Source organism: Notolabrus celidotus, chromosome 2 (assembly GCF_009762535.1).
Source record: "Notolabrus celidotus isolate fNotCel1 chromosome 2, fNotCel1.pri, whole genome shotgun sequence".
In the NCBI taxonomy this organism is placed as follows: Eukaryota; Metazoa; Chordata; class Actinopteri; order Labriformes; family Labridae; genus Notolabrus; species Notolabrus celidotus.
Genome location: NC_048273.1, coordinates 19,425,270 through 19,453,254, shown reverse-complemented (window position 1 = coordinate 19,453,254; position 27,985 = coordinate 19,425,270). Strand labels below are relative to the sequence as shown.

Genomic DNA, 27,985 nt, shown 5'->3' with positions numbered 1-27,985 from the left:
CTGACATGAACATAGGGGGAGACCCACCGCAGCAGAGTGTCTTCAGATCCCTTGGCTGCGTGCACATCGTACCCCACACAAAGCCAGACCCTCCAAAGTGTGTTTCTCCACGGACAAGCTTAAAGATTACCTCAAGCAGAAGGAGGAGAAACGAGACCAGGTTCACACCAAGCTTCAGGGTCCCTTCTTTCAGTAAGGACGCACTGTAGAGGTTTTGTTTCACCAGCACAAGAAGCTTTCCTGTGTGTCTCTTTTAAATCACTGTAGATCCTCTGATTTTGAAAATGTGATCTGTCTTAATACCTTTCTTTTTGTGTATCTATCCATTAGTGTGTATAAGTGAGTGTGTTAGTTTTGCATTGGTTTATATGAGAACATATCAGGGATAAGGTTAAGTCCAAGCAGTGAGTGCATGAGTTGTAAAATGTTGATTTTTGTGACATGTCTCAGAATCAGGCATGAGCAGGTTTGGCTTAGAGGAAAAAAATTGAAGCAGCAATTTTTCAGAGTGATACATTAATGATATATATATAAAAAGATGCCATGTTTTGCCCTTGAGTTATACTTTAACTTAACTAGAGAAAAGGATTTATTGAAAATCTCTTCATACTTAAATTTTGAATGATTTAGAGAATAAAAAGATACATTATATGGCTCAAAGATGGTCATTTTCTGACATTCTTTATTCAGACTTATATGTATACAAACACCAAAACATACACACAAGTCATTCAAATATAATACTTCCGGTCACAGTACTTCAGATGAACAGATTTCATTCTTCATGTGAGCCGTTATTTGATCAACATTAAATTAATCACACAGATAAATCACAGAGGTTTTGAAAATTCTCTCAACTATGACTGAAAATATTTCTACTGTATGTTAACTCAACAAAACAACTAAATGCAGAAGAGACTGTTTTGAGTGTGTGAATTAGAAACAGACTTGTGAGGCATCTCACATGTTGAAAAAAAATGCAGTGCCAAACTTTGTGTTACATAAACCAAACTTTGCACTGCGTTCAGCAGCTGTGTCAAATGTTTTTCTTCCCGATTGCAGCTGAGCCAGCTGGGCCGTGACTTTGAAACCTAGATATCAACTACTGGTATGACTAACTGTGTTGGTAAATCTAACACAACCCCACCCCCCTTATTTTAGTTTGTTATCAGATATTTGTCTTAAAAGTCCCTTTTGTTTACCTGATCGTCACTGAGTGTGAGACGGCCCTGAGCAATACTCTGACCATTTGAAGGTAAAAGAAAAACAAAGTTTTTCACCCAATGACTCGGTGAAGGTGGACTAAGTCAGGCCAGAGTCAAAAGGATTGCTTCTTCTTTCAAGCAGCAGAAAGAGCATGTCTTTGTTTTCTTCTTAAGATTGGGCCTCCAGAACTTTCTTGATTTCCTGTGCAAGAAGAAAGATGATGAAATAATGTCTTTGCAACAGCCTATGCAGATCATTGCATATTTTATGTATTACTCACTTCATTAAGAATGTCTTTCAGCTCCTCGTAAGCTCTCTCTAAGTCATCATTGATGATGACAACATCAAACACTCCGGGCTCCTTGCCTTATGAAAGAGAGAAGTAAATGAGCTGCTGTTGGGTGTCTATATTTCAGCGTCACTTCCGTAAAGAACTGTTGAGAAACTTACTGAGCTCCATGTCAATGCGTGCTGCCTCCAGCCGTTTCTGTAAACTCTCCTCTGTTTCAGTCTGCCTGTCTCTCAGACGCGTTTCCTGAGAGACGAGAGAAAAGAAACAAGACGTCATGTTTGAAATAAGAGCTCCTGTGCTTTAGTTTGCTGGATTATTTTAGCAACAAACATGAAGCTGTAGATCAAATTTTGCAATCTCAGAGTACAACATTTGCATGTCTTAAATAGCCTATATTTCACAAGAGCTGAATATCAAATGCATAAAAGAACATTTTAATATTGCAGTGTATAGCAATTTGGACAATTACCAGGATGTCCATGGAGGGCGGCTGGATGGAGATGTAGATGGGGTTCAGGTCGGTCTCTTTAATCCTCCTCACACCCTGGATGTCCACATCTAAGATGCAGATTAGGTTTTGGGCCTGAACGTCTTCTATGGCTGATTTACTAGAGAATCAATGCAACGATACATTATAAGATTAGCATTCAAATTTCTAAATACATAGTTAAAATGAAGTATTTCTTTCAAAGTCAAAAGGATACCACATCTAAACAATGGCCGTTCACAATGTTGGATCATATACTTAGTGTGAACACCTGTAATATTGTTGGTAGTGACTAAGTTAAGAGGATCTCTGCATCGATCCCAGCTGCTCAGCCTTGTGCTTCAGTGAGTGTGTGTTATCTTAGAAAAAGAGGAAGAGATTACACGTAACACTCGAGGTGCTGAGCCACAGTGCTGCTCTTTTTGACGTAATGCGGCTACAGCTCCATCTGTGACCTGAATGTTATATATCCTGTTGATCTCTCCGACTAATCCTAAGGGTACTCTCTTATATGAGGCCTGAGGCTCTATATCTTTAAAGTGGCGTTCGCAGATCTATGATACAGTACTTAGACCACAAAAAACAACAACAGCAACAATATAGATGCGGTTTTAGACAATGTATAATTTTCAAAGGAGATAAAGTAGAATAAATCCATAATGGATCTAATTGTATAGCAGGGATTAAAGTGTTTACCTTGTTCCATACAGGTTTCCTGAGAACTCAGCGTTTTCTATGAAGTCTCCGTTTGCAATTCCCTCCTGCATGGCCTCTCTCGTTGTGTAGTGATAGTCTGTAAGATGCAATTTTATAAGGAACCTGTCACTGTCAGGAAAACATGCACAGTGAAACAAAATCAAAGCAACACTCACTACAGTTTTTAACACAGTTAGCAGTAAAATTACAGCTGTAACAGGCCGAATGGATGATGCCATAAACAATGTTTTGTTTGGTCGCTGATGTACATTCAAGCATATGATGTCCTTGGAGCTAAATTTAAAACTGTGTGTTGAATTTATTTAAAAAGAAACAGGCAAGTATGCAGTCGTTCTCCAAGAGAGAAGCAAAGATGAGAAACATGTTTTTTTGTCAGCTACTTTCTAATGATGTCATTAGTGTAACTGTCACAGCACACATTATTTCGACACATCAAAACCTCTGGGGATCTAAAACAGCTGAGTTTTAGAGACAAACACGTTACTACAACCAGCACCACTAATGGGCACTGCGATGGCACACAATCATTAGCATGACAACATGAAGGAGTCTGCTCAGACTGGAGTAACAATCTGAAGAGAAAAGCTGGATAGGAAGTGGCTGTGCTGTAAACAAATCGATAATACGCCTGAAAAAAGGCTGGGTTACTTTTAAACAGCACTCTGAGAAACAGCAGTACAAATAAAAATCTAATTCTTGTCCATGGTGAGCAGAATGCACTGTTGTTTTATTTTATTAATGGGGCATATGCAAGATTAATAACAAGCCGTTAATTGTTCAAAACTGTCAGCACAAAAAAAAACCATGAACAGCTTTTTGAGCTGCTTACAAATGAAGGACTTTTCATCAGAGTATTTTCTCTGAATTTTTATCCCATGGAAGCAGTGTTGGAAACTTTACTTTTTGGATCTTTCTCCAGAGATGCTAATGGTTGGTTACAAATAATCATGCTCGATCAGCTACAGAGGAGATGGGACAGGTTTTTTTTGGAGATAGAACTTCACAGGACTGGAAACAGGGGGGAGTCACTACCGAGGCATCACAGGGGGCTATTTTCAAGAGCTTTTTACTCCAAAGTGCAGACTGTCTGATTCTGAATCCATACATCTTTTCTGTTTTTTAAATTTGTTGTCTTTTTTAAATTTAAATTATCACGCCACTAGTTCCTACAAATCCAATGAGAGCGTGCCAGGATGATGAAAGTAACCCCCATCCCTCTGCCTTTAAAAACTGTGATCAGGAATCACACTTAGGGTCACCTTTATCTGTGGTTTCTGATTCGTTTGGACACGAAAATGAGCTCGACATTTCTAAGTCCTCAGAGGATAAGACGTCTGCTACGGGCAGTAAAGCAGCCCCCAGAAGCAAGGGGAGCTTGTTCAGCCCTATGGAGAAAGCAAAAAAGGCACAGAGAGGTTTATCCCTTTAAACCAAGGGAGCTACACAGGGGGACAAAACCATTTGTGCAGTTCACTTGGGAGTAAGAAGTGTTGTTGGCGTTATTTTCTTTTTTGAGCGGGGCAGGTAGGGTAGAGGGCTGGGGATGTTGGCTTAGAATCAAAACAGCAAAGAGGTGTAACAATGTGAATCCATGTCCGGGGCTTCTGCATGTTCAATCAGTGTGTAGGGACTACAAAGTTTCACCAACAAGTCTTTTTTGAGATGGAACTACTGTACCTTTGCCATCTTCCTCTCCTGGTCGTGGGTTCCTCGTTGTGTCTTTGAAGAGAAGACTTCATTTTAAAAACACACCCAGAATTAAGGTAATACATCATTAGCTAAAAAGCTTTTTATGATATCTAAAGTTCTGCAATAAAACAAATCACTGGCTGGTGCAGAAATAGACCATCAGACTGAGACACTGAGTGACTCTTTTGTCCTACTTCTTCCACAGACAGGATGTTTTTGTTGCTGATGCCGAATAGCAATTGGCAAACGGACATACGTGAGACGCTGAATCCAAAGACGCCCTCATGCTCCTTCATCAGCCTCTTCATCAGAGTGCTCTTCCCTGCTCCGGAGGGGCCACTCAGCACCACGGGCCTTGGTCCTGACATGCTCTGAGACTAACAGACAGACGGACGGACAGACAGACAAACAGACAGACAGGTGGGAGGAGAGAACGTGACCAAGGAAGCTCAGGTTTGTGCCAATTGCAGATTAAATTAAGATCTTTTGACCTGGAGATACTCAAGTGTGAATGATGTACAGAAGACATCGGGATGTGAGTTTTTTTTAAGTTGGAAAGCTTTCAACGGGGTGATGTTTTTGGTTAAAACACCTCTTTTCTTAATGATTTAAATCTCTGCCCCTCCTCCTGCAGAGTTGGCACAGCTCACCATCTGTCCTGTTAACAGTCTAATGAGAAGTAGGACTAATCCTTTGATCTGAGCTCCCTTTAACCATAACACCGTCAGGAGGAAACGTCCCAACATGCACACAGAAGGTATGGAGTACACGTTTTGCTCTTGTGGTTTGAAACTTCACAATTACTTAATTGACAGTTAGGAAATCATACTTCCTATTTCCTCAATTAAAATACTTAAACATGTCTTAGTCCTAATTGCAGACTCGTTAGACAGCCAGAGGCCCCAGGGTTAATGTTAAGAATGCCTATTAATGAAGTCATGGCAGGTCGGTCAGCAGGATTAATTGGATCTGTGCCAGGCGGCACAAAGGGTCCTGGACAGGTGACCTGTTTACCTTCTGAACTGAGACAAGATAATGTTTCAGGGACACTTTTAAATATATTCAATTACTCTCTTCATTGATATAATTACTCAAAGTCTATGACAGCAAAAAAACATGCCCTACATCTCCATTACCTTTGATGACTTGATTTTTATTAGCTTCAACTGCAATGTCAGTAATAACTGTTAAAGAGATTCACAGAATCCCATTAATATTTGTCACCTTCTCCTAAGTTTTTAATCTTTTACACTTATACAAACAGTGTTTGACAATTAAAAAATATTTGTTATCACATTAAGGAGCCAATCTGCTAAAGAGCCTCAATGACTTTAGAATTATGACAAAGAAAATGTAGTCCCAAATGCAGATGTATTGAAATATTTAAACAGCTTGCACACACTGCATAAACTGTCCTAGCTCTACAGTACAGTGCAATAATACGGCTGCTTTTTTAGTTTACGTTTTACATTCAACCCATGAAATCAAACGTAATTGTTTTAGGATTTTGCAGATAAATCTAGTAATTCAACAACTTCCTGTTTATAGCAATGCAAAAGTTCCAGCTTACCTTCTCTTACGACTCCTGTGCAGACTGTGTTGTTTGATAGCAGACTCCTTAATGTACTCTGTAAGATGAATGTGTGAGTGTGTGTATGTGTGTGTGTGTGTGCCTCACTGACTCACTGAAGCAGCTCACTGTCAATCTGAATTACCACCACCTCTCTTCAGCTCACCAACCAATCACATGCGAGCATGCTGGCCTGTGTTTATCCACTTCCTCATGCAATTTGCAAAACAGGTAAAGGTGGGAGTTCCGTACACAGGGGGAGGGTACATCTGTTTATAGATTTGAGAATTGATACTAGAGCACCAGATTTCTTTTACATTTTGACTTTGAAACCAAAAGCAATAATTCAGCTGTGATTTCTTTGTATGTAACAAAATTCAAACAAAGCTTAAATGTCACCAAAGTTGAATTTAAATTTTTAACCTTCATTGATCTAGGATAATTGGCCTAGATATTTGTCCTTTTCTGATTAGAAAAGTTACTGCTATTTATAGGTGAAAACAGTGCAGTATAGCTAAACTATGTTAGGCAGCTCCACTTGAGCACTTGTAACTTTAAGTGGTTTAAATGAGGGATGTTTACTCTCTGTTTGTTTCACCTTCCCCACATAATTTTGAAAACTGATCCAAAAAAACAGCTCTTCAGTTTTACTCCACCTGCTGTTGTTCTCTGTATCGCTTTATGGTGCTTCAAACTAAATGATGCACTTATGTTAGTGATGTTTTACCCTCTGTGATGTATTTGACCGCTGTAGTGTCATGCCCTTAGTGGTCTCCTGTCCTCCACACAGTTAATGCTCAGAATAGCAGGGTTTAGTGTTCCTTGACTCCATATGAGCTGTGATGGACTCTGCCTGGCTAATCCTGCTCCGACCCACTTCTTAAAGGTTAAAGACACCACAGTGTTATTATAAAAGGCCGCAGACCAGCCTGAACAGCATGACATGTTGCTGCATTCACACGCTCAACAGGTGATTATTCATGCTATTGTCACAGAATACACAGAGAAAATGACAGCTTTTAGACAGACATTTTATTTTAGTAACATTGATAAAATTAGATTTAATGATTCTATACAAAGAAACACAAAAAAGATAAAGACAAAAGGAGTCCTAATGAGATGAGTTAACTGTAAATGTATCAGAACTACAGGAGCTAAATTAAAAATAATAATAAATGACATAGGCAAGACAAACTGTACAGTACATACAGTCTGGTTGTTCTGCTATAGTCAACATGTACACACACCAATCCAAACATACACAAATTATATACATGTGCTTTGAATGAGATTCAACTGAATTGTTTTCCTCATAAAACAGAAACAAGGATTAGAAAAAAATCTCTATATTTATCCCAAAGCATTTATTCCTCTTGTTTTTAGTGCCTGAGCTCTCAATTGGTGTTAGATGTTTCAGGAATTGGGTTATTGTACATAGATGTGGGGGAGGGTCAAAGGTCACACTAGCTGTTCTTCAAATTGTCAGAGATAAGTGGTTGTTAGGAGTACATTGATGAACAGGTCGGACCAAGAAAGGAGGAGGAGGAAGAGGAGGTGTTAGTCTATGACAGGCCAGCTGCCCACAAGTCCACCCCTGATTGGTCAAAACAGAAGAAGTCCCTCCCCTCTTTTTGAGTGAATGGCTGCATTACAGGAAGACCCGCCTCAGGTCTCCAGGTGAGGTGATGGTGTTGCACTGAGGACACAACTTCTTTGCTCCCTGAAAGAAAAGAAAAAGGAAAAATGAAAACCAGATCACACAATCTTAATTAACTTTTCTACATTTTCATGTTTATCTGAATTTTTTTTAAAAGTGATGTTTACCAGTGTTCGTAGCCAACACTCCTCACAGTGAACATGCCAGCACTGGATGGAGGTGAGTGGAGTTGTGTATGTGTCCTGTAGAGAGAAAATACAGATACTGATGATCCTCAACTGTAGTACCAACAGCTGCCAGAAGATGTCCATGTGGAACAACAGTTATAGAAGTAAAAGGTGTAATTTGAAGCCCCTTTTTTAAGTATTCAGAGAGGTTTTTCATGCCTTTAGTTAAATGATAGAACAGTGGATGAAGTAGGAAAAGAGAGTGAGGAATGACATGCAGCAAACCCAGGCCACTATCCTTGAGGACTAAAGCTTCTGTACATGGAGCATACACTCTAGCCCCTGTGCTGAACTTTATTGAACAGCCGTTATTGAAGCCAAACAGGTGGGTTCCATGGTGTATTACATATTATGTGTTATTATTATAATATTATCAGCATGTATTTGAGTTTTGATAAATGATCGATTGATGTTGCTTCACAATTATATTTTAATATCAAAACCTAAAGGTCATTCAATCATATTAAAACACCATTATGCCTATTAAGTGCAAGTCTGAATGCAACATTAGCACATTAAATTATGAAGCTGTAAGAGGTCTGTTACAGTAGAATAATCTTAATAATAATAATAATAATAACTTTATTTATATAGCGCTTTTCATAACAAATTACAAAGCCCTTTACAAACTATTTTAAAAAGCAGTAGGCAGTAGTTAAAACCATGTCATTATCCAGCAGAAGTAATAAAACAAGGAACAAAGCAATAAACCATAAAATCAATAAATCAATAAAAAGCAAGTCTAAAATAGTGAGTTTTTAAAAGCGACTTATAAGACGACAGTGTGTCGGCTTCCCTGATATCCTCCGGCAGGTCATTCCACAGCTTAGGGGCACGAACAGAAAATGCCCGATCACCCTTGTTTTTTCTGTTTGAGCGTGGAATAGTTAGTAAAGACCAACAGGAGGATCTGAGGTTACATGATGGCTCGTAGGGAGTCAAGAGGTCAGCAAGTCCAGCCAGTGAAGTGATTTTAAAATGGGTGTAATGTGTTCTCTCTTAAGGTTTTTTTTTTTGTATCCTATCCTCTACAAAACATGTGAAAGCTGAGAATAAATTGGGCAATAACTCAATGTTTAATTTATTTTGAACATAACTTTTGCAACTAATCAGTAAATAATTCCATTAATAAAAAACATTTCAAGTACTCAGAGACCATGAAACACATTTTATCCCTCCAACATGATATAAACTGAAGTAAATAAATTAATTTTGGAATAAAAATGAGGGGAGTGTTTAATCTCTTAATGACATTTATAAATTTTTGATTATTGAATATTTTCATTTCGATAGATTAACATTTGAGGAAAATGACAGATCATTGTAAAAGTAGTCTTTTTTTTCTATAAGTCAAATCAGTTTTCAAGTCTGTCTATGTTAATTTTACAGAAACAGAAGAGGTGAAATAATCTGTGTAAAAAAATATGTCGACTTCCCTGCAAAGAAAGTAAAAAAAAAATAGATATAAATAAGTTAAATCATAATGTATTAAAATATAATTACCATGATATTTATATTCCAGTAATTAAGCATGGTTAATAACTCTGACTGTGTGCTGGTCCCAACAGGACTATCAGGAGTCCCTGCATTACTGCGCTGTTATCTCTGTTTAGAGTGTCTACTCTGTCTATTTAATTTGTCTTCATACTCACCATGCAGATGAGGCATTTAAATCTGTCTCCTTTGGACAACTGTTTCTCCAAATCCCGTATCCGAGCTTTAAGCGTATCCAGAGTTGTCAGCGTGGAATCCTCCGAGAGCCTGCACACACATACACACACACACACCACACACAAACACGCATACACACACACACGGTAACAGGAGGGGAGATGGGAGCGTGCATGAGTTAGGCAGACACTGGAGAGTCATTTATAAATCGAAGACAGATTAAATTATTCGCTGGCCAACATGGACACTGAGCATGAAATTTATCAGCAATCACATTGGCTGCATTCGCTGTCTCATTTATCATGGAGGGGGGGGGCGAAGTGTCAGGGTCCTCACAGAGATAGACATCCACACAAACACATGTGCTATTACTGGATAGACTACACATACGATGTACAAACATAATGTACATCCAGGCAGACAGACTACGAGGCGTTAAGTGTGATGAAATATGTGGACATGTGTGTTTCGTCTGCTGGAACCTTGATTGATGACGTCATCACTGATCATTGATACTGAATTGTGTAGGCCTCCAAATTATACTTAGTGTTCACTTATTTCTGCTCTGATTGGTGAATCCAAACCTGTAACATTTTCCCTGCCCCATTACCCCATTGCATGCTGGGATTCGGAGGTGAAAACTTGCTCCTAACTGTATGCCTCTGATTTTTCAACAACATCATCTTGAATAATATGTTACAGGTACAAACGTACGTCTCTATGTCAGTGTTTTTGCAGGCTTTGGGGAGACCAGCTGTACTGCCGTCCACTTTCTCTCCACTGCTGGTTGATGGACACCCTGTGTGCACAAAAACAAAACAAAAATCATAAAAATCCTGCTTATCTTCTTATTTAATGAAGTCAGTCTTTCAGAAACTTACCATCATTTGGCCATTTGGAGAATTGTAGGTTCACTCTGGAGTCTGACAACGTAATGCTGCTTCTTAAAAAAAGAGATTTTTTTTTTTTAAAAGAAGAAAAAAAAATCAGGTGAATTTTATATCTAACTGATATCCACTGTCAGGTAAGATACATACTTCACTGTGGTCTCCTTAGAGCTTTCTCCTGAGCAGGGGATTACATCTGTCTCTGTGTATCTGTGCTCAAAGGTCAGGAAATTTAGAACAACACAAGCCTATGATAAAAAGTAACACATTCTCTGACCTCTGAAAAGCAAAACAGTAATACATACTTTGATAGAGTCTAAAAGTTAGTTATAAAGTACTTTAAAACACAATACTTAATTTTTTTATAAACACTTATTCACATTATTAAGGTCTCCTCTCTCAAGACAGAGCCAACTCTTTTCCTCTTTTCCTGACGGCCTCACAGCCTATTTCAAAGTGTGAGAAGTTCCCTTCAAACTGCATTCTTCTCACTAAACAAGTAAATTGAATCATTGGTGATGTTGTCTTTAGAGTATAGGATACTGCGCTCTGCCGTACTCCAAAGTATCGTCTCCATCCACGTCCAGGTCTGCGTCGCTGTCTCTGCACTCTTTGGAAGTGGTGCTCACCAGCACTGCAGCTGAGGAGACATTTTTAGACAAAGTTTGTTGGTTTATTGCTAAAAAAGAAATCCCACTCTGGTATAAAGTTGTTTGAATAAGGAGAAAGTAGAGAACTTCAGATGTTATTTGAGGTCACAGTACAATGAACCTTTGAATCACAAAAAGTTATGTTTCCTGTCTTTCTCCCTCTCTCCTTGTGTTTGTCAGTCATTGTGTAACACGCTTGCAAGTCAGAGATTCTTCCTCGGGTAAAGGAAACTGTTACTTTTAAGTTCACCTTCAAGGCATCATTCTCAACTGTAATCTGGACTGAAAAGTTCAGTGATTTTCATCTGCCACTCAGTCACATCATTCACCCTCCACTGAACAAGATCATATACACGGGGACCTCCACAGCACACACGCATATACTCATGACACACACACTGACACAGAATCAACCTTACCTTTAAACCCTCCAACTAAAGATGTCATCTGTATCCTCCTCTTCTCGTTCCAGTCGTCCTCTAGCGGCACCAACTCTGCTGAACCCTCCTACAGACGACACACACACACAAACACGCACACTTTAAATCCATCTGTCTCTGTGAATCTGTCCATATGTCTCCCACAGCCTGGGGCTACAGATCGGCTCCTGTGTTTTCATAGCTGTGTGTTCACATGGATACACAGTAAGCCGGCTGTGATCCTGATCCTACGTGAACAGAAGCAGTCAACAGTGTCAGGGTGGGGTGGACCATTGTCATCCCCTCAACCTGAGATCTGCTTCACCGTGTATTTTTATATCAGATAACAAAAAATGTCAAGGAAAGTTTTTCATGCAATTTCTAGAAAAACACACACACACACACACACACACACACACACACACACACACACACACACGTACCTGTCCCTCTTCTGGTTTCCTCCTCTTCAGCTTTCCAATCCTGACTGTGAAATGGACAGATGACAGAGATAGATGAGGTATAGACAGACACTTTAAAGTCACCTTTACTTTACTATGTCCCTTTATGATCCAGTTTGATGAGGTCATGGACTTTTGTCTTCTTCAACCTCTGAAACTTTATCAGAAGTCACTGTACTCCTGACGGTATGCAGCTTTTTCTCAAGAAATTAACATTCGCTCTGTGACTGGCTGTTTCTGTTTCAGGGTTTGATTAAGGTCTAAGTTAAAGCAACATTTTTAATTTAAACATTTTAATGTTTGTTTTTAAGTCACTAAATGGTGTGGCACCTCAGTACATCTCTGACCTCATACACATCTACGCCCCCTCCAGAGCACTGAGGTCTGCTGATCAGATGCGTCTCAAAAAGACGACAAAAGACGAGGGGTGACCGAGCTTTTTCAGTGGTAGCTCCTAAACTGTGGAATGAACTACCCCCCCAAGTCAAAATGGCCCCCACCCTTGATTCTTTTACATCACGTCTTAAAACAAAGTTTTACGCCTTGGCTTTTAATACAGTATGAGAGTTTATGATGGTCTCTGTTTGTCTTTTAATTTACTGTATTTTAAATTTTACTATTATTTATTTCTACTGTTTGTATTTGTTGTGCAGCACTTTGGTAACCTTGTTTTTTTTAAATGTGCTATATAGATAAAATGGATTGGATTGGATTGAACATAATGTAATTTTTTATTATTTTTGCATTTTGTCAGGATTTAATTCCAGTTTTTCGTCAGTCAAGATGGGGGATTGCAGGAACACATTAACAACCCTGTGAATACAAATCAAAAGCCCCCCTTGCCACCACAGGGTTAATTGTATGGGGTCTGATCAGTAGTAGAGACACCGAAGTTATGCTAGTTATTTTCATTTTAAGACACTGTCAATGTGACAAACTAGAGCTGTCAGCATCAACCCGTTAATCATGATGTCTGAAATTAAAGTGTTATTTTCTTCATTACATGCTATTTTGTCCACTCTGCACACTGTACTTAAGCTGCCACAGCATCTTCCTGCCTGATGATGCTGCTGTGATGGAAAACGACACCGCTGTGCTTTTGAAAGGCACATTTCCCTTTAAAAAACTCCCAGACGGCTCAGTTGATGATTCAAAAGTAATATGCACTCTGTGTTTAGCAGAATCAAAATATCACCAAAGTAATTTGAATTTGAGCTACCACATACGAGATAAGCAGACAAGCACTGACTGATGTCAGTGGGCAACCACATTACTCAAATCAACAGAGCACTATTTTAGAGGCTGGTAATCTCCACAGACCTGTAAATCAAACTAAATCAAAGAGTTAACTACAGAACTTGTTAAATGGGTGGCAACTGACTGCAGTCAAAACTGTGGAAGACTTGTCCTCAAGAGTGTGTGCTGTGATTAGTCATATACCATGCAGTTGCGGGGGACAATAGTTTCACACATATACGACCTGAATGAAACATAGAAGGCCACCAAACTGGAACTCCTGAAAAGTGCAAATGCTTTTGCATTAACGGGGGATAACTGGATATCAGCAAGCAATCAATTTTATCCACACTGGTGCGAGTTGCTTCAAATTGTGAAAATGGACTTTGTTTCATGTTTTGAAATTCAAATTAAAGAGATTTTAAACATGCAATTAAAAATGAGATTATTTATGATTTATTATTGAAAATCAGGAGTTGAATTCACATTGATAGCCCCATGACAAACTTTTTTTTTCTTTCAAAAGATCAACATTTGATGTGATATGTTATAACAACTTGGTTCAGGTGATAACAAAAAAAGTTATTTTAAATGTACCAAAACATCCAGTTTCCTCCTGTAATCTGCTTTTGCCTTGTGTTAGTTTTGTGCAAGTAGTTTATTTTTATTTTTATCATGTCCTTTCTAATTTGACAGTCATATATTTCACACTAAGATAATCATTTAAATGAAAAATACTCCCCAAAAAATGTCTGTTTGTGCAGCATGTTGTCATGTGATACCTTCCCCCTGCCTGTCACTAGCTTCAAGTTTTAAAATTAATTGTGCATTAAGACTCAATCTGTACACTGATGAGCTAGATATTTATTTATTTTTCCTCATAAAAAGGTAACACTATGGATTTTAGTCTGGTTCGTAACAAGCTAGAAACTAACAAGAGCTTCAACACAACAATAACAGCATAATAGCACAAAAACAAAACTCAGAAAATGTACTGATAAACTGTTCACAATATAAGCCTAAAAAGGTCAATTCCTAATTATAAAATCTTGTATTTAAAGAAAAAATGCAAAAATTCCTTTTAACAGCATTAGTGTGTAAAATCAAATTTAAAAGTGTTTAATATAAACACATGAGGAGGTGTGCACCATATGATGAGCTCATCCGACAGACAAAATATTTAACATACAAACTTTCATGTTCAAGATCTTTTTTCCTTCTATCCAGAGAGCACACGTGAATTTTTCTATATACAACAACTATGTTTCCCCCATCCCCATCCTGTCATCCCATAACAATCCCTCCTCCCCTCAAAATCTCCTCTTAGATATAAAAGTTAACATGGCAGAACACCAACTGCACCTCCTCTCTGTCTGTGACCCGACTGACTGCAGATTGCTCGGGGTACATTAAGTTTTAGGGGCCTCTAATTCCCACTCTGGATGACAGCAGAATATGATGGGAAAGGATCTCTCTCACACACACACACACACACACGCACACACACACACACACACACACACACACACACACACACACACACACACACTCACACACACACGCACACATGCACACATGCACACACGCACACATGCACACATGCACACACACAGAGCTGGTGGCCATGACCTGAGTGCCACCATCATAGCGCACATAATGAGGGTTAAAGAGACGGTCATAGACGAGGAAGAGCTCATCAAACAGAGAGAGAGAGAGAGAGAGAGAGAGAGAGAGAGAGAGAGAGAGAGAGAGAGAGAGAGAGAGAGAGAGAGAGAGAGAGAGAGAGGTTGATGAATCAACAGAGGACCCCCCTCCTCATCCTCCCTTCTTCTTCTTCTTCTTTCCCCCCTGACATGTATTTAGAAGCTCATTATGCTGTCCTGTTAGAAGGTCCAATAAAGGCTAACTGAGCTCGACAGCAGAGGCAGTTTGAAGAATCAGCCAAGAGCCTGAGAATCTCAGCGGTAATAACAACAGGAGTAAGATGTCAGCCAAAGCTGTAAGGACCTAATACAGGTCTGACTGTCTCAGTGCAGGAAGACATGGAACATATTATGATCTGTTTATAAGTAGTTAAAGAAGGGCTTATAAGTAGTTCCTAAACTATCAGCTTTGTGTCATAGATCATTTTAGAGACATTAATAGGAACAGTTTCACCTCAATACATTGTGCAAAATTCCTGGTGTTGAATCCAGATTTTAACACTTGACAAATGACACAGAAACTTTTAAAACTTCATTTTTGGATGAGCATCAGGTCATTAGAGGTCAAACACAAGTGCACTAGTTTGAGGCAAAAACATGTTTATATTTCATAAAAAATATGCATTAAGAGCGACATGGTTTTTATTCAAACTGGACCTTCTTTGAGGATTTATCAACAGTTGATAAAAGCTTCAAGGTACAACCTCTAAAATCAAATATTTGTTTTTTCAAATATCTGTTTGTTTTGGTTAAACTTGGTTATGAACAAAGTGCTTCTGTGTGTCTTACCAGCTTGTGTGCAGTCTAGGTGGGCTCCTGCGCTGTGGGGGCGTAAGGGGGCAGATTTGACGTAGCACCTGCACCAGCAGAGGTCATCGACTGTTAACATATCAAGAGGTCAAAGTTGAAAGGTTAATAGCTCCTCTGCTCGTGTGGGCGCTAGGCCGGTATAGATGTGGCAAGAGAAGAAAAAAAAAAAGGTTGATATATCTGAACGACTGGAGGGGGGAGGGAGGGGGAGGACTGGACTGAAAACATACGTGGTGGCATTGTGGTGAACAAGGGAAAGCCTGACTCTTTGCTCTTTAAACACGTAAAAGCTGCAGACCTGACACAGGCTACTGTACTGAGCTCCCTCTTTACGACACACTGAGTCAGCGGCAATGAAACACAACAGGTAGTCCTCTCTGCATGCATCAACGTACCATTTAGTCTGGTGTGTCTGTTTGCCCGCACACGGAGAAATGTCTGCAACACACACACACACAACAGCATCAGAGTACAACATCATTTAAATAGTTCACCGTCATGAAAAAAAAAACAGCAAAGTAACAGCGGTAAGATGTCAGCACAACAGATGTCTCATTTTCCTATGATGATCATAGGCTACGCTTGTTACCATGGTTAGAGGGTAAACTTGATCATCTTTTCATGATATCCCTTCAACTTTTCATATTTGAAATAAACTTAAATCTAAATAATTGTACTCATGCTTTCAGTCTGTTTCTTTTTTATTCCCTGAGTGTCTGATCTTCTGTTCTTCTGCCATACTCTGACTTTTCACTTGGTTTTACATTTTCTGCACCATCTAAGGTGTAAGGACTTAAAAATGCCAGTTTATTTATAGAGTGTTAAGTCCTCTAAATACAGTCTTGGTTTTAGAGATATTCAAGTAAATCTGACTTCATTAAGCTATTTATCATTCGACCAGCTTTGGTCCATAAAGCTTGTGAGTCACTGGCACCAAACATAGACAAAAACAGTTTTATACAACGTTACTCATTGCTAGTTATCCAGTGCTATTTAGTATGCTCTACTCTGTCGTATGAGTATACACATTCAGAAGTGACACATGCTTAATGTTGGGAAAAACGCCGGAAAATTTGACAAATTCATCTTGTTATTACTGCCGTACAAACCTGAAAATAACATCTGTAGTTTAAAAAAATGGAATATCACTGTGCATTCATGTCATTCTAACCAAACCTCACAGCTTTTTAACAAATACTTTTAACATTGAGATCTATGGGGTACTCTACTTTCCTCTTTATTGAATTTTTGTCCTAACAATCTGACAGGGGTGTTTTTTTTACCTGGTATCTGTCAGAGTGGGCGTCCTCAGACTGTCGAGGCGGTGACGTTGGAGAGCCACCTTCACGTTTGATGTGAAGAGACAGCGAGAAAGACTGGACATAAAAATAGGAGAGAACAGTGAGAAAGAGAGTCAAAAGGCTGGATGAAATGTACTGTGCTGTCTTAAAACTCTGAAACATTGCATTCTTTTACCTTTGGTGTCCGTAAGCGGTGGTCGTGCTGCATCGAAGTGGCACTGTAAAAAAAAAGGGTGAAAAACAATGAAGCTCATAAATTTAACAAGCTTAGAAAAAGAAGTCAATACAATGCATGCTCACTTTAAGATGTACGAAACAAATACTGTCTTTAAATGTTGTTTTTCTAGACTAAATTGTGCTTTCATCTTGTCTAAATTCTTACCGGGTATGTATAACCTGGTTGTACACTTTTTGTCTGTCACACTGATACTGTACACACAACTTTACACACATACGCCGGATACACACACATATACACAGTGTCCCCGTGGGCCAAGTTCAATTTGAAAGCATTATTCTCCACGGAGCGGTCGTTAAGCAGATTTGGAGTGTAATGTCTTTATTGGAGGAATCATTCTTCTGGTCTAAGCAGCAGGTAATGTGTTTGTGTGTGTGTGCGTGTGTGTATATGTGTGTCTACATATATGTGTCTGTGCACCCCTGGACCTCTTGTGTATGTTTAACACTGTGACTGTGTGTGCATGTGTGTTTGTGTGTAAGGCTCAGAGCAGCCATTAGCAGGACATTATCCTCCCGCTGTATGATTTGTCGCCTGGAGGCCGCAGGCTGTAATATGAAATATGTAGGAAACAATGAGGCGACTTGTAAACACGGCACGCAGGTGACAGAGAAGACGGGAGATACCACCTGAGGAAAAGCGTCGGGGTAGGAGGGGGGGCCTTTAGATACTAAATCTGTCAACATTAATTATCGCTCGAAAGCTGAACAGAATAGAACGTCTGTCGCAAAACAGGAAGAATATGATGAATGGATAAACAGGGTGGATGAAAGAGGGAAGAACATAGAAAATGGTTTAGAGGAGGATTTGAAGACATTTTTGGATGAAACGCCCTAAGACAGTGGAAAAGATAAAAAAAAAAATACATGTTTAGATGACTTACCTGATCTGTATCTGTGTGAGTTTGTTCAGCTCCTGCTCCATGTGGTCCTGCAGCTCTCCTGGTCTCAGAACAGCCTGGCAGACGGGACACATAGGGGCCTGAGCGTCGTAAAGAGCCTTCACCTTACCTGGAGGATAGGAGATAACACAATTAAAAGAGGTGTTGCAGGAAGGAACCTATCATCTCTGCAATTAGAGGTTATGAAAAAGGAGTTCAAGAGTTTACTATGGACAGGTAATGTTTTCTTTTCTGCTAAGTTTTTTTGTCTTCTTCTTTCATTTATTTTGCAGATTGGCTTTCTTTGGGTAATTTGTTAATACTGAAGTGTAAGTCACTACACAGAAGGTGATTTATTTTTGTAGAAGGAAGAAAAAATGACGAAATAGTTAAGAAAAACGTGCATTAAATATACAGATTTGTATTAAATATAAGGCTGTTTTAGATAGCAGTCAGTAAATAGAAGAAGAAATAAGGTGAACGGAGGAGACAGCCTGACTTTAACTGGAGTCACCTCCATGACACCTCTGCTCATTAATTTCTAACTCACAGGATTTTTAGCTGAGGAGAGATTCCTCAGTTTGTTTGTGAGTGTGTGTGCGTGTGTGTGTGTGTGTGTGTGTGTGTGTGTGTGTTGCTACACCCCTCCATACTATTGACAGACAGTGACAGTGAGAGTAAAATCAGGTTGCACACACACACACACACACACACACACACACACATATAAACACACAGACACCCTGCCGTGGCCCCCTGCTGTCAGTGTGTTGACATCATAGGCTGTCAATAGGAACATTACCTAGGAGGGCCGCTCGGCCCATTGGGCCCCACTGATGGATTACTGCCATAAGCAGCCAGCTGGGAGCCGGCGGAGCTCCACTATATCAAGATTTTACCTAGTAGATGAGGTGATTTACTCCTGAAAGCCATCAATCACATACAGGGGGCTCGCAGGCAAGATGCACCTAATTTCCCACAGTCAAGAGAAAACTAATGACAGGGCTGGGAAACACAACTTGACACATTTTAATGTAGAAAATTAAAAACAGATTAGTGTTTCTGACCGTTTCTGACCACCTCCCTGAGAAAAATTCCATGTGGACTCTGTTACTTAAACACAGGGCTAACACTTTTCCCGAGCTTCACTCCAAATGACCAAAGACATGACAAGCTCCTAAACCGGTGTCTGTGTGAAGGTGCCGTCTCCTGACATCAGTGCAGCTATGAGCCCTCATAATGAGGAACCAAATAGGACAAAATGGCCTCTAAATAAAACATGGGGTGGAAAATAGAAAGGAGTCAGGTGTCCTTGGGAGAGAGTGACAGCTCTCCTGTTTTCACACCCCACACCCTCCCATCTCTCTCGCCTTTTTTGCATCCCCTCGTGGAGGCCTAAATGACTTTTCCCGACACGCATCGAGCGTTCCCGGGCTTTCTGCGCTCTGCCGCCCGGAACACGCAGGCATCAGTAAACAATGAAATCTCTGGGCTGAAATTGAATTTATAACCACATTACCTGCACAGATAACGTCTCTGAATGGCGCCGCGATAAGAGCAATGGGATTTGATTTTCAGGTGTTTTATTGGTCCACTTTTTGGATAAGCCCCCCCCCCCTCTTGGACCATTCACCTCTGCTCCAAACAAACATCAGATTTAATGGCTCATGTTTGGATGTATGCATGCATGCATGTGTGTGTGTGTGTGTGTGTGTGTTGCTGTGTGTGTGCATGCTGTAGCAGAGGCTTGACTCTCTTGTAAGTGACAGTTGTTGGTTCATGACCACCTTTTTACACGTCTCCATCCCCCCCTCTACACCCTGCGCCCCCGCCCACATAAACTCTGTCAGTGTGAGTCAGCCTCAGCCCCTCTTCAGCCTGGGGGGTCTCAGACACACAACAGGGGGCTGTAAAAAGCTGCCTGTGGGGCTTGTTAACTGTTCCCTCACTACGGCAACTGGCAGGGATGGATCTTCCCTCTTTGCGCTGAGTTTGACTGGCCCGTCTCCACATGGATTCACTGTCTGTGTCTCTGATTGTTTCCTTTTTCTGTCTTTGTGTCTCGCCAGTTCAAGACCTTCATTCCTGGATGTCTAGCCTTTGTCCAGCTGCCTTTTACTCTCCTCACTCACTCATACCACTGGGGAAAAGCTTCTTCTTCTTCTGCTATCCTTAAGTCTTGCTCTGATGAAAAAAAAAAAGGAATAAACCAAAGTAGCAGAATCTGTTCATTCCTTCTTTTGTGGTCTCCTAAAATGTAACCAACCTAACTAACCTAGTTCACAGGGGTGTAGCACAATATTAGGGGCCTTCTATGGGCACCCTTTAAATCCACTTCTTTTTTCGCAGTCCAACATCCATTTATATTAATCTATAATCAGTTTAGGATCCCGCTTTTAAGTGCTGTAGGACAACTTTTAAAAAAACAACATAAATATAAAAGGAATCCAGGAGATGAGTATAAAAATACATGCCTGAATACAATCTCAATCTTATCTGCCAGGTGGATTTGAAGAGACGCACACCTGGGGCAAACAACCTCTGATATGTCTCCACCCCATCCCTAAGATCATGAGCGTTACAAGATAGTAAAGTTCATGTCTTGCAACAAAAACAATATATCTGTCCTCCTGATCCCCCGGTATGATTGATGGTCAAATACAGCATCTGTTGTTCTGCATCAAAGACTAAACTCTGGCTGGTCGGTGCTCAGCACTGCACGCTTGAAACAGAGAGATCAGAATCCCACTGACAAATCCTCAAAGCATGAAGTCCCCCCTGAGGGCCCGGGTAATGGCCGATGCCAGCGCCCATATGACGGCTGCCAGTTCTGCTGATGCAGACGGAGCAGAGATGCCTAACGTGACCTTTAGTGAATGCCACATCACATCAGACCTGGATGTCACCCGCTGACATTATGCCGGGGCATGAAAAGGCTGTTCTGCAGGGAAGACATGGTGACGAACGTCCCCCCGGTGACAGACCTGTGGACGTGGTCTAATTCTGATTGACGTGAGGGGGATTAGATGGCTTTGAATGGCAGGAGGACGTACGAGGGAGCATCCAGGGGAGGATCTTAGAGGATGTGGAGCTTGTTCTGCGTCAGCTGGGTCTGTTTTTCTCAGTGCTTGCTGGCAATAAAGTGCTGAGACGACTCACTCCAACTGGCATCATTATTCCAATCATCAAACAATTCTCTAAGCACATCAGAAATCCCTCCATAAAGTCATAACAAGCACAGACTCTATATAACCAGTAGGCATGTAGAGTTGGGCGGGGGGAGTGAAGTTAACGCTTGGCGGCGAACACTGCAGCGGTGGGTTTGTGTAGGCAGGTCCTTGGCACATTTTCAGAGGAGATGGAGGGCTATAAAAGCCATTGGCTCCTGCCACACCTGTACCCCACCCTATCCCGCGGCCTGCTTCCTATTTAAAAGCATCACATGCAGGATATTAGTCAGGCTTTTTCGCCGTCTGTGAGGTAGAAGTAACCTCTGAAGCAGAGGGGGAGAGGGGAAAGTATGCAGGCCGCCGTTTGTTTTTTATTGGGGAAATAATGGCCTATTGAGAGGTTGGGTATTTAATGAGCAACATAATAGGCCCTGTAGTAACACATCTGCTATGAGCAGAGTCATTTCCTCGGTTTTCAAAGGCTGCTGCTCCAAGCCTTTGAAACAGCAAGTCCACTTGCCTTTGACTTCTAGATATCTGCTTTTTATTAATTGCAGTATTGCTACACCGGTAATACATAAAAGACAAATGTGCTGCTGAAGGCTCTATGTTCAATCCTAACAACATTCAGCCGCTGCCGATGAACGTTTACTTCCTCTCCTGGCGTGACCTGAAATCTTTCACTGTCCAATCTCATTCCAGCATTCTTCAAAACCATCCCTCCTGCTCTGCAATCAATTGTGTTTAATGTATTAAAGACACTCACCACAACCACCGCAACCTTTGGCCCTAGCAGGAATCAATGGCTCGTTAGACCACTAATGATCATTCATTGACTAATAAGATCTGTATCAACCTCTTGTAGAGCATTGATTGGCCTTTGGCCTCTGTAGTGCTCTGTGCATTACGCAGACAACAGAAGACAGCAGCTGTAAGTCCCGGGGAGTCCGATGATGAAAAAGCTCCTGGTGGGAACAGACAGGAATCCTAAACCCCAAATAGACTCATTCAGAAGCACCTCAGGCCAGAAACCTTTTCTTCTGCCCTGCAGATCAATGGACATAACCTCTGTGACCACAGGTCAATCAGCACACAACACCCCTCATCTCTCTCCCTCTCTTTCTCTCTCCTCCTCTCACTCATCTTCTCCATTAGTCACCACGATTGTTCCATCAGGTGCGGGCATGGAGCCGCATGTATGTGTCCAATCATCTCGTTGATGGAGAGTGGACTGTGTAGCTGTGTGTCTGTGTCCCAACGACCACATTTCCCTTCTGAGGACCGGAGGGCAAAGATCGAACCCTGCCTCTGCTCTGCTCCAACCAATCAATCAGGCCCTCATTGAGATGCATGGCTCAATGATCTTTGATAGTGACTTACAGATGGGGGAGAGGGAGTGGAAGTTAGGACTGTCCTTGGGTATTTGTAGCACTATGAGGCTACTTACAGGCCACCTCATGAGTAAATATCTGCTGATCTCTCTGAAGAGATCTAAAATATCTGCCAACAGAAAAACATGATCTGATGACTCAAGTTTTTCTTGATGCAGCTCTTTTTTAAATGAGCTGTTTGGGTGACTTTTCTTCAGGTATCATATCAGGATTTCAGGACAGTAAGAAAAGCACCCAAGCATTTATGATCCTCCAAAAGCAGAAAAGTAATGGAGCTCGTATCTGGGCAGCAAACGCCAAATACACACTCTGACAAACGCTTGCAGACGGCTGTCAGTCAAAGACGGTGCAGTCGCTTTAAATCAAGAAGCTGCTGAGAGGGGACAGCGATAGAGCTGTTCACCGGTGGCCTGTCACTCACTCTGATGCCGTCAACCTGCGCTCACCAGACAGACAGGAATATATGGATATCCAGCTGTGTCACTCTGTATCATTCTGCCAGGACATGAAGCTCTGCAACACACTTCAGGCCAAGGCTTCACAATAAGTGGAATATCATCTGAAGTGCAATATGACTGAGTGTGATAAATGAATCACATGAGCTTGATATTTTTAATAAAAGGTCAAATATGACCTTGAACAGCATTATAAAAATGTGACTGCTATAATGGCCAGGTAAAGAGGGGGTTGTTTGTTTTAGACAGACCCTAAAAATGCAACCACATTAGGGGTTTTATTCCCTCCCAGTTTAAGATTTGTCCAAATCCTGCAATCTAACTTTTGGCAGAAAACTTCAATATTTGTTTTGTGTTATGCTTGAGTTTTTTTTATCTAAGAGGAGTTGTGCTCAAATTTGCTTATTCTTCATCCTTCACTTAACTGAAGCCTTTACTACACTACATATTCATTTTATTTGGGGGATTATACCGTCTTCAGGAAATCTACCATACATTGTTTTTTTAAACACTTCTGGACCAACAAGTCGTGATAAACCTGAAGATCAAGAAACTGGTCGGCTCAAAAAGAAGTTTACATTTAGCCGATTATTATGGCAATGATAGCCTATTTAAGTAACTTGTTTCCAGTTGGATGATGTGTGCCGTCACCTGGATAAAAGTGACTCATGATAATGTATAATAAACCTGATGTGAGGTCTCTGTAGCTTCTGTACCAACGCCTGCATTATCTTTTCTTTTTTGTGTAAGGGCACGTGAGGTTGAGTGAGTGGTCAGAGGATATTATTGCAGTTGTGACCTTCAAACACACACTGTAATGGATATGTGAATGTGTGAGAGAGAAAGACATCCAGAAGCTAATAAACAGATCACAATCCCTCATTAGAGGATAATTAGATTGGCTCTTAAAATACAGATCACTATTACCCAGACCACTGATTAATACACATTTATACTCGCTTTCTCTCTCTTTCTCTGTTATTATTCCATCGTCTCCTCATCACGTCCCTCTCATTTTCCTTTCCCTGCTTGCTCTTTCTCTCAATTAGTGGTTAATAAGGAGAAAATGAGACGATCGCTCCGTTGCTGGCATGAAGTACTCAACTTTTCTAAACAGCTCTGGTCAAACAGTGAGTCAGTGTGAGTGGAGCTCGCTGAAGAGTTTAATTAGAACAATACTCATCAGCTCTCCAGAACATTTAAAATGACTGCAACAACCAAACTGACAACATAAAAGAGGTCTTGATGTCCAGTATGTTGGAGTGGAGTTTTCTGACAGAGGGGATCATGAAGATAATCACGCATACTGCTTCAGTGTTGCAGTGTGTTTAGTTTCAGTGCTCTGTCTACTTCACCATCAGTTTGAGATTTATTATATTTCTCCAAATACTTTGGAAAAAACTTTGGGATTGTGCCTAAAATCATTGCATCAAGTAAGGGACTCTAGTGCCAACTCTGACACGTTCAGCTCTGTGGGCACACACGCTGCAGGCTCTGTCTCACACTCTGAAACTCTCATCAAACATCACGCACATGTCTTAGTCAATTTTAAAACAGCAACACTTCAAAAGAGCAATTTATTTTCTCTAATCACATCTAACAGCAGTTCATTTTTAAAAGAGTTATTAATACAGCTGTAATCGGGTGCATGAAGCTCATTCCTTAAATTCAGATGGGGTTCCCAGATGTGGCGAGAGGTTTAAGGAACAGTTATAGGCATAGTTATAGCATGTGACCAAAAAGGCACTGAACAGAACCAAGTAAAGCATCAGTCCTGTTGTTTTAATATTACTTTGCTTTGAAAAAAGAAGGAGAAAGACTGATAGACTTCACTGAACAAGAGTGGATTTAATCATTTTTCGACAACGCAAGAGAACTTTTTAGTGAAAGTTTCGCCAAATGACTCATTGTTGTAAGAACAAGGTTTCTCCAAATATAAAATCGATTTACTTGAGGATTTCAGGCATTAAATTGGATAGAATTTATATGTCACTCTTATCCAATAGCTCTTACAAGATTAGAGCAACGATTTGCTCTTAACACACAAATACAAGCACACACACTTGCTCTAACAAAGAAAACACACACCTCCTCTCCCCTCACACACCTGTCCCACATATACTGTCAAAGCAAGGACGGGTCCTCAAGACGAGCATACTCTTCAAACAAAATCTACACTGACATGTTTCTGACTAAAAAATAATAAAAGACCCGCACTGGACCTTAATAACCCTAAAAGCAGGCCTCTAGTCAAACTTGAGCGGGCATTATAGATACCCATCAGTCCCTCCCTTCTTTCCTCTCCTCTTCTCTAGATAACATCTGATACTGTCAGAAACAGCGTGCAGACTGCTGCTGGTACCAGAGCACTACTAGCACCTGGCGCTCTGTGATACACCTGTGTTTTGGTTAGTCACACTTCCTAAAGGATGTTATTGTGTCTGCCTGGATGAGCAAACAATTAAAGCAGATAACGATGTTGTTTTATCTTCAAACAGTGGAAAGACACAGGTGATTGGGTGACTTATCTTCAGTGGAAAGATGAATCAGGGACACTTCAGGGTCACTTAGGTTGAACGGTTACTTGATATCAAAAGGTGATAAAAAAACAGAAGAGGAAGAAAACTGTTTGATGAATATCTATTGAGGATGAGAGTTGTGTTGGTGTTAATATAATTTCTTTTAATTACAGAGTATAATGTATTATGAGTAAAAAACACAGAACTTCAGCGTGAGGAAAAAGGTTAAATTGTGTGTGATAAAAGCCTGGAAATGAAACTTTCTTGAAGCTGCCATCAGTCTCTGGGACTTTTTTAAAGCTACTGAGAGGAGTTTACAGTGGCTTATGAAATGCACTGAAATGAATACTGATGCCTCTGTATGATCTACAAAAGCAGATTAGACCATCAGTGTAAGATCAATCATGTCTTTCCTGTCATTTTGAATGCCTGAAGCTGCTGCTGCAGGATAGGCGTCAGACAAAGTGAGCCACAGCATGCTACAAAAACAACATTTTCCACTGCAAAGATTGACAGAGTGATATGTTTGACAGGTAAAAAAAAAAAACAGAATACGATTTTTTTGTAATAAAGCACTACTTACACATGTACAGCACAGAGATAAGAGGAACCACTCTGTCCGCAAGAGGCACAAAAATCAGCACAAACCAAATATGTCTAACAGGAGCTTTAAGTAAACCAAAAACAAGAACTTGTCAACCTAAGCCTCTTAAAATGAGTATACAGTGTCTTATAAACCCACGAGGGCCCTACGAACATCTTGGGCTGGCCTAGTGACCGTCCCAAGAGTCAGAACAAAACATGGAGAAGCAGCATTTTATTATAATGCTGCACAGACCTGGAATAATCTCCACTGCTCAATAATGGATGCAAAGCCATTTTTAAACCTTAGTTTTTATTTCTGTAACTACAAACTTTTAATTTATTTTATAAAATCTGACTTTTAATGAAGTTTCGTAACTAATTTTACTTTCTTTCTTTCTTTCTTTCTTTCTTGATCTTAGATTTTAAAATATTTTATGTTTTCATGCTTATGTTTGCTTAATGTCATATTTTAAATTGGGTATTTTCTATCAAGGTAAAGCGTTATGGAATGAACCTGATACTGGATCTATTAGATGTTGGGCATACGGGCATCCTGCGGGGGTGCCAAGAGGTCTGAGCTAGCTTCGGGCTGCGACACAGAAAAGATTCAATGTGTTAGTCTTAATCCTTGAGAAGAAGTTCTGAGATGAATCAAATAATTAAGGGTTAATTTCGGTTAAGACAAAACCAGTTGTGATTCTGTGTCCAGCGGGACAGTAAGACTCTGCAAGTTATGGACTTCAGAGCAGTGAAGGGGGCTGATTATTTATAATAATCCCTCCTAATTTAAATAAATAATAAGACCCAACACTATTTACTATGTATATTAAGTTACATAAGTACAGACAGAGAGAGAGAGAGAGTAGATCAAACATAACAGGCCGCATATAAAATGTAAATATTCGAAGTGTTTGCTGTGTGTTTTTGTTGATTGTTACTGTTCTGGTTTTTGTTTTAACTCTGTAAAGCACTTTGAATTGCTCTTTGTATGAATGGTGCTTTATAAATAAACCTGCCATGCCATGCCTTGCCTACAGCAGAATAATATGTACAACAAAAAAAATCATCATTCAGTTCTGAGATGTTAAAAAGATGTTGTGTCCTCGCATGTAGTGAAAATACTTTGATTACTGCATTCAAACAATAAAGTATGTGCAAGCATGTTGCTAACTTTGAAATTCATCCTATGTTTGAAGAATAACACCTCAAACAAAAGTGAGCAGTAAATAAAGCTTTTAAAGCGGCTGAAGTTGTTTTCTTTAGAGGATAAAGGGCAACAACATCCCTGCATGCTGTGTGCGGTTACCCAGCACCAGACTGAAGCGACTCTCCGACCCTGAGGCCTTGTAAGAAGAAAGATTTATTCAGCTTTAATAGGATGCTCTTAAGTAGACGGATGAAATCACTTCAGTCGAGTTTTATTGTGGATGTGTGTGTGTGCGGGAGATTAGTGCAAAGAGCAAGTGCTAAGTGAAACCAAGTAAGGATGCCAAATTGTTTGTGTGTGAGCAAGGTAGAAATGTGCATAAAGCAACATCCTGAGTTTGTGTTTGTGCGTGTGCATATCATGAACACACACAAACACTTTCGTGTAGCCGTGGTGAGCGCAGCGCAGTGTGAGCCCCCATCAATACGCCCCTCCGATCTCCCCTGTCAGCAAACAGTGGGGAACAAAGAAGCCTGTGGCAGCGCCCGTGGGTATAGATCTTCTCTCCTGTGTTCTGGCTCAACGGGGTCACACAGGAGCAGCTCCCACTTCAATCT

General features: G+C 40.4%; 3 protein-coding genes across 6 annotated transcripts in view; 1 reads left to right on the top strand and 2 right to left on the bottom strand.

Moving 5' to 3' along the window:
* Positions 1 to 981, top strand: part of obscna (obscurin, cytoskeletal calmodulin and titin-interacting RhoGEF a) — a 43,914-nt gene extending 42,933 nt beyond the window's left edge. Inside the window, 1 exon segment of the mRNA XM_034706163.1 lies at positions 16 to 981. Coding sequence (XP_034562054.1) covers positions 16 to 196 — 181 coding nt within the window. The 3' untranslated portion in view covers positions 197 to 981.
* guk1b (guanylate kinase 1b) lies at positions 716 to 6,009 on the bottom strand. Its single transcript, XM_034677394.1, has 8 exons — positions 5,962 to 6,009; positions 4,648 to 4,768; positions 4,380 to 4,421; positions 2,682 to 2,778; positions 1,968 to 2,106; positions 1,657 to 1,741; positions 1,487 to 1,572; positions 716 to 1,407 (listed from the first exon to the last, which is right to left on the bottom strand). The coding sequence occupies exons 2-8, from the start codon at positions 4,757 to 4,759 to the stop codon at positions 1,375 to 1,377; spliced, it is 594 nt and encodes a 197-aa protein (XP_034533285.1). The 5' UTR covers positions 4,760 to 4,768; positions 5,962 to 6,009; the 3' UTR covers positions 716 to 1,374.
* Positions 6,010 to 7,021: 1,012 nt separating this feature from the next.
* The window catches only part of rnf220b (ring finger protein 220b), a 33,697-nt gene continuing 12,733 nt past the window's right edge, over positions 7,022 to 27,985 (bottom strand). For 2 of the 4 annotated variants that reach the window (XM_034700713.1, XM_034700705.1), the window contains 14 exons: positions 18,105 to 18,231; positions 17,159 to 17,201; positions 16,966 to 17,058; positions 16,078 to 16,120; positions 15,662 to 15,751; positions 11,916 to 11,959; positions 11,473 to 11,560; positions 10,947 to 11,043; positions 10,554 to 10,613; positions 10,398 to 10,459; positions 10,231 to 10,315; positions 9,498 to 9,606; positions 7,786 to 7,860; positions 7,022 to 7,681 (listed from right to left, as the gene is read on the bottom strand). In XM_034700713.1, the coding sequence (XP_034556604.1) occupies positions 7,610 to 7,681; positions 7,786 to 7,860; positions 9,498 to 9,606; positions 10,231 to 10,315; positions 10,398 to 10,459; positions 10,554 to 10,613; positions 10,947 to 11,043; positions 11,473 to 11,560; positions 11,916 to 11,959; positions 15,662 to 15,751; positions 16,078 to 16,120; positions 16,966 to 17,058; positions 17,159 to 17,201; positions 18,105 to 18,231 (1,088 nt within the window). In that variant the 3' untranslated portion in view covers positions 7,022 to 7,609. The remainder of the gene's footprint in view (positions 7,682 to 7,785; positions 7,861 to 9,497; positions 9,607 to 10,230; positions 10,316 to 10,397; positions 10,460 to 10,553; positions 10,614 to 10,946; positions 11,044 to 11,472; positions 11,561 to 11,915; positions 11,960 to 15,661; positions 15,752 to 16,077; positions 16,121 to 16,965; positions 17,059 to 17,158; positions 17,202 to 18,104; positions 18,232 to 27,985) is intronic. The other 2 variants (XM_034700718.1, XM_034700727.1) reach the window with 2 other exon arrangements.